This window comes from Lolium rigidum, chromosome 7, assembly GCF_022539505.1.
Source record: "Lolium rigidum isolate FL_2022 chromosome 7, APGP_CSIRO_Lrig_0.1, whole genome shotgun sequence".
In the NCBI taxonomy this organism is placed as follows: domain Eukaryota; kingdom Viridiplantae; phylum Streptophyta; class Magnoliopsida; order Poales; family Poaceae; genus Lolium; species Lolium rigidum.
The window spans coordinates 286,751,338-286,756,583 of record NC_061514.1 but is presented as its reverse complement, the minus strand read 5'-3'; the positions used below and the strand labels follow the sequence as shown (position 1 = coordinate 286,756,583).

Here is a 5,246-nt window from a genome sequence, read left to right as displayed (position 1 = left end):
GATACATTATTGGCTATATGCAGAATTTTTCAGAATTTTTTAAAACTTAAAAATATAATTTTTAAATTTATTTAAAAAACAAGATCACTGATGTCCATGTGCACTAAATCTATGTCACTTTTGGCACTATTTTGAACTGGGAGAGTAGCAAAGTTTAGACGAATGAATATTGAAGTGATACATAAAACGGAAAATATCGCCATCTTATCGCTGAGGAGCCCAAAGGGGAAAAAACCCCCAAAGACGCCGCAGCTTGAACCCCGCCGCCATCCGCCGGCCGCCGGGATGCCGAAGCCCGCGGCGTCGTTGGCTTCCCTCCTCCCGCAGCTATGGCACCGCCCCTTCTCGCCGCCTCCCCGCCTCCCCCGCGCCCTCTCCTCCTCCTCTTCCTCGCTCCTCACCACCCGCCACATCCCACGCAGCCGCTTCCGCTCCTCCCCCACCACGCACCTCGGCGCCGCCGCCACCGCGGTAACCACCGCCGCTGACCCTGCGGAAGCCCCAACAGCCAACTTGTAAGCTCCCCTCACTCAACCCTTCCCTTCTGCTCCCCGAACAGCCTCTGTTCTGCAGGCAATACACTGATGAAATTGGTATCTACTGCACTGCAGGTACCCACTGTACGACAGGCTTCTGCCTTGCCCGTCGCAAGATTTCCCTCCGAGGATCGAGCACCTCGTCGCGCGGAAAGACGAGGTCGCCGGAGACTTCATCTCCAGGTCCCTCAGCCTCCCTCCTCTGTAAGCACTCATATGCACTCTCTGTAACGCTAGCAGCTTAGTGGAAGGCGAAATGCATAGGCCGGCGCACGAGTGATTTAGTAACATTGTGGGTGTGAAGGTATGTTGCAGATCTCATCAAGTTTGGGGCTGTGTACTACGCTCTTGTAGCGCCACAGCCGCCTCCCTATGCTGATCCTGCGCATGTTAGGATCTTTAGAGAAGTGACCGAGCCTTCGATCCTGCGCCGGAGGGCGTCCATTAAAGGGAAGACCGTGAGGGAGGCGCAGAAGACGTTCCGGGTCACGGACCCCAGCCAGCACCTTGAGGCCGGCACGTATCTGCGGGTTCATGTGCATCCCAAACGGTTCCCCAGGTAATTTTACTGAAGGTATTTTTATCTGCTATGATGGTTCTCAATAGTGACCACTGTCTGTTTCCCACTGTGAACTGTTGTGATGCTTACTCACCAAATATTGTCAGGAATTATGAAATTGACTGGAAGTCCAGGGTAGTGGCGACCACCGATAGCTATGTTGTCCTCAATAAGCCAGCTGCAACAGCAGTATGATTCTCTTTACTTCCCTTTTGATCCTTCTATTTGCATCTATCGTAGGTTTCCAAGGCCATGCTTATATAAGAATTCACTGTACTGATTATGTTTCTGCAAGTAACAATCTGGTATCTCTAATTTACCTTAGCATATTATCTGTGGCTTTCAAGTTTCCACTGACCATGTAATTCATCTACTTCACTAAATGAGGGCTTCATATAATTGAACTGTGACTAAATGGTGGCTTCGTAAAATTTGAAATAACTACATACCAATGATGCATGCAAGGGATTACACTAGCTTAAAACCAGATTATTTGTGAAACATGATTTTTTTAGTTTTAGTTCTTGGAGCTGGTGGTATCCAATTATCCACGTCTAGAAGTTTAAGGGTCCAAAGTCCAAACTAATATCCTTTCATAATTTTCAATGTGTAGGTAGGAGGATCAACTGATAACATTGAGGAATCCTGCGTTGTTTTTACTTCGCGTGCATTAGGACTAGAGAGCCCTTTAATGACAACCCATCAGATTGACAACTGTTCCGAGGGCTGGTTTGTCCTTAACCAACTTACTTATATAAACCTCATGTTGTAGAGCGCAAATAACTAACCCCATCCTTTTCTCTTAATTTGAGAATTTGCAGTGTGGTATTGTCTAAAACCAAGGAATTCTGCTCAGTTTTCCATGGATTGATAAGGGTACATTCTTTTATTCCTCACAATAGCATGATGTTCCATGTGAACTGCTAGTCACAGTGTTAAGTTTTCCTTCTGCAACAGGAAAGACAGGTTAAGAAACTTTATCTCGCGCTTACAACAGGACCTGTGGCTCCAGGAGTAATTACTCATTACATGCGTCCTCTTAATCGTGCCCCCAGACTAGTTTCAGAAGGTAATCCCTGAATTGTAGTTTCTTGCTTCTAGTATGGCTGAGCCCTGAGTGTTTAAATTGTTGGCTTCAGTTTCAGTTAACATGTATTTAGGGTGCAATTCGTAAACACGTTAGAGTTCAGGTTAAATCTCTCACTAAGCATATACATGCAGTAAGGTCAATAACCGACCATCATTAAATTGAACCACTTGTCATTAATACGTTAGAGATCAGTCAATTGTTCGCATATAAGACTGGTAGTACTTCTTTACTTGTATGACTTTTTTGTGCATTGCCTTCCCAGTTACCACTCATTTGTTTGTTTCAAAGCTGTTTGGCTGTTAAAGATTTATAAGCAATCCTTAGTCTGACTAAAACAAGTACCTTGTGTAAACGTCTACCCTGACCGGTAGTGTCTAAAGTTATATCGTCTTACCCTTGGATAGTATACGAGCCATGCATAGATAACCTGCTGTCCTTATATTAGTATATTAATGTTTTTAGTATACTTTGCCAGATCAGATTGGAGGATGGTATCTCTGTCAAATGGAGATATTAGAATGTAAGAAGGTCCCATGGCCAAAATCTTTGATAACAAAAGTCCACAAAGTGGACAACTGTGGGTGGCCCAAACAGGAAGCTGCCTATGAATGTAAGATCAATCTCATGACAGGGAAAACTCATCAGGTACGTATCTTTATTTTTTTAAGTAATTGCTTGTTTATTTAAGGTTCATCATTTATCAGTAACGTGTTCCTATTGTATGGAAAAGACACCGTTAAAGACTTGTTTTTTTCTAAAGTTGACTAAGAGAATCAAAACTAACAGGCTAATAATAGGATACTCTGATACAAACTGTGAAGCACTGTTTGCCTATTTCTGCTTTTAATATTTAACGTAATCAGAACATTTACATCATTACATGGATCATTTAATGTTGGTAGGAAAAAAAGCATAAAGCTCTGATTCTTCTCATATTCAGAACTGGTATAAGAAGCTCCCTGCGTTTCCTTCTTGATGCTTGGGTATAGAATAAGTAGTACTGATGTGAATATGTAATTCCTCTTAAACCAACTCTGCAATTGTCATCTTGTGCCGTGTCAAAGTCCACTGATGCTTGTGTTTTGAAATTGAACATTTTTTCAATGCGCAGCTATTTCATTCATTGCTACATCCTTCTTTACAGTGTTGTTTATAACCACAGCAATGTGTAATTTGTTATATTCAATGGTACAGATAAGAGCGCAACTGGCTGCTATAGGCGCTCCAATCGTAGGAGATTCTGCATACATGACTGGAGCAATTGCAGCGAAGGCTAACCCGAGTATAAACCCATATGGCAGGGAGAGCTTGAATTACAGTAGCGAAGAGGAAAAGGCTGCTGCTGTTGAAGCCTGGGTTGCTTGCCATGGCAAGGAGCCAAAATCTGTAATTGGTCTACAAGCATCTGAGATCTCGTGGGACTATGAAGGTGAGCGCCACTACCACAAGGCAGGGGTCCCATGGTGGCGGCAAGATGCGGTGGAGTCCGACCTGGTTTGAGCAGCGACCGCTGTATATGAGAATTCTGTCTCTGAAACACTGCTCCCTGAACCTGAAGGGAGCCGATATGCCCATCCTCCGGTGGAGGGAAGGATCCATGGGGGCTCACTCGTCTGACAACATAAATGGCCATCATACTGACACCGGTTTCGGCCTCGAAAGGTCAGCCACCAGCACCAAGAATGTCAAACACTGAAGATCTTCAGACAGTGTGCTTCACATCTCAGGTGTCATTGACTGATGCTGAAAACTGTAATTGTTGTAGTCCGGACAGTGTTGCACTGTCAATGCAATTTTCCCAGAATATTTTTTGCCGATTTTTAGCCTGGTTTTGGTCAGGTGCACTTGGTTAGGAATAGGAGACTCTGATATAAAAATGTAAAACACTGTTTACCTATTTCTGCTTTTCATATTTAATGCAGTCAGAACAACACATGGATCATGAGGGATAAGTGATTCATGGATCAATAATGATTAGTTTAATGTTGGCAACATAAAGCTCTAATACTTCTCATATTCAAAACTGGTACAAGAAGCTCCCTGTGTTTTCTTCTTGATGCGTGGATAGAGAATAGAGTAGTGATGTGAATACACAATTTCTCTTAAGCTAAATCTGCAGTTATCTTCTTGTTACATTGAAGTCCCAACATTGCTTGTGTTTGCAAAATTGAACAAACTGTCAATGTGTAGCTGTAATTTGTTATATTCAATGATTCAGATAAGAGCGCACAACTGGCTGCTATAGGCTCTCCAATTGTACGGAATTCTGTATACATGACAGTATACATGATAGGAGCAATTGCAGCGAAGGCTAACCAGAGCATAAACCCATATGGTGGCCTGAACTACAGCAGTCAAGAGGAAAAGGCTGCTGCTGTCTGAGTCTGACCTGTTATGAGCATTGAACTCTCTATACGAGAACTCTGTCCCCAAGAGCATCTCTAGCAGAGCCCGTAAAACACGTGGGAACCGTATTTTTCGCCGATTTACGGGTTCGGGTCAAAAGTGGCGCAGAACAGAGACCGAACTCGCTGTCCGGCCCGAAAAACTTTTTCGAGGGCCCGAAAATTTTTAGACTCGACCCCTACTAATACAGACCGATGGGCGGTTTATAGGTCCAAAACTAAACGGATTTCTCACCACTTCTGTAACACCGCCTCGAGGCGCCGATATCTGGCTGTTGTGCTAAAATTGTGCAACCACGGCTAAACTTATGGCTGCAGGCGGGGCTTGCGACAGGCGGGCACAATAAGACATGGTCATGGGCTCATGGCGCGGCAGCAAACAAGCGCGCAGCGGCGGGGCGGCGAGCAGGCGCACATCAGCGCGGCCAAGCATCAAGCATCAGCAGCTAGCTAGCAGCTGCGTGCGCGGACGCCCAAGCATCAGCAATGCGCGCGGCCAAGCTAGCATTAGCGTGCGAGCGGTCAGGCAGCAACAATCACGGCCGCGTCCGGCCGCGCCGCCCAGACCTGCGGCCTATCGGCTCCTCCGGTGCTCGGTTCTTCAATTCCCTGTACGCCACCGTTCTCGCTTGGACTCTAAGCTCGCGGCTGCAGCC

At 45.2% G+C, this 5,246-nt stretch overlaps 1 protein-coding gene across 1 annotated transcript; it reads left to right on the top strand.

Moving 5' to 3' along the window:
• The first annotated feature begins 285 nt into the window (after positions 1 to 285).
• On the top strand, positions 286 to 4,162 carry LOC124672912 (RNA pseudouridine synthase 6, chloroplastic-like). Its single transcript, XM_047209067.1, has 9 exons — positions 286 to 515; positions 612 to 740; positions 841 to 1,095; positions 1,203 to 1,284; positions 1,709 to 1,824; positions 1,917 to 1,971; positions 2,053 to 2,164; positions 2,661 to 2,830; positions 3,380 to 4,162. Exons 1-9 carry the CDS (start codon positions 286 to 288, stop codon positions 3,683 to 3,685), a joined length of 1,455 nt encoding a protein of 484 aa, XP_047065023.1. The 3' UTR covers positions 3,686 to 4,162.
• Positions 4,163 to 5,246: the final 1,084 nt, after the last annotated feature.

What these genes read in the sequence shown, in the direction of transcription:
- LOC124672912 (XM_047209067.1), top strand. Translation starts at nt 286, where the DNA reads ATGCCGAAGCCCGCGGCGTCGTTGGCTTCCCTCCTCCCGCAGCTATGG. An exon ending in CATCCCAAACGGTTCCCCAG is followed by an intron (nt 1,096 to 1,202) that starts GTAATTTTACTG and finishes AAATATTGTCAG; the next exon opens with GAATTATGAAATTGACTGGA. An exon ending in CCCCAGACTAGTTTCAGAAG is followed by an intron (nt 2,165 to 2,660) that starts GTAATCCCTGAA and finishes ATACTTTGCCAG; the next exon opens with ATCAGATTGGAGGATGGTAT.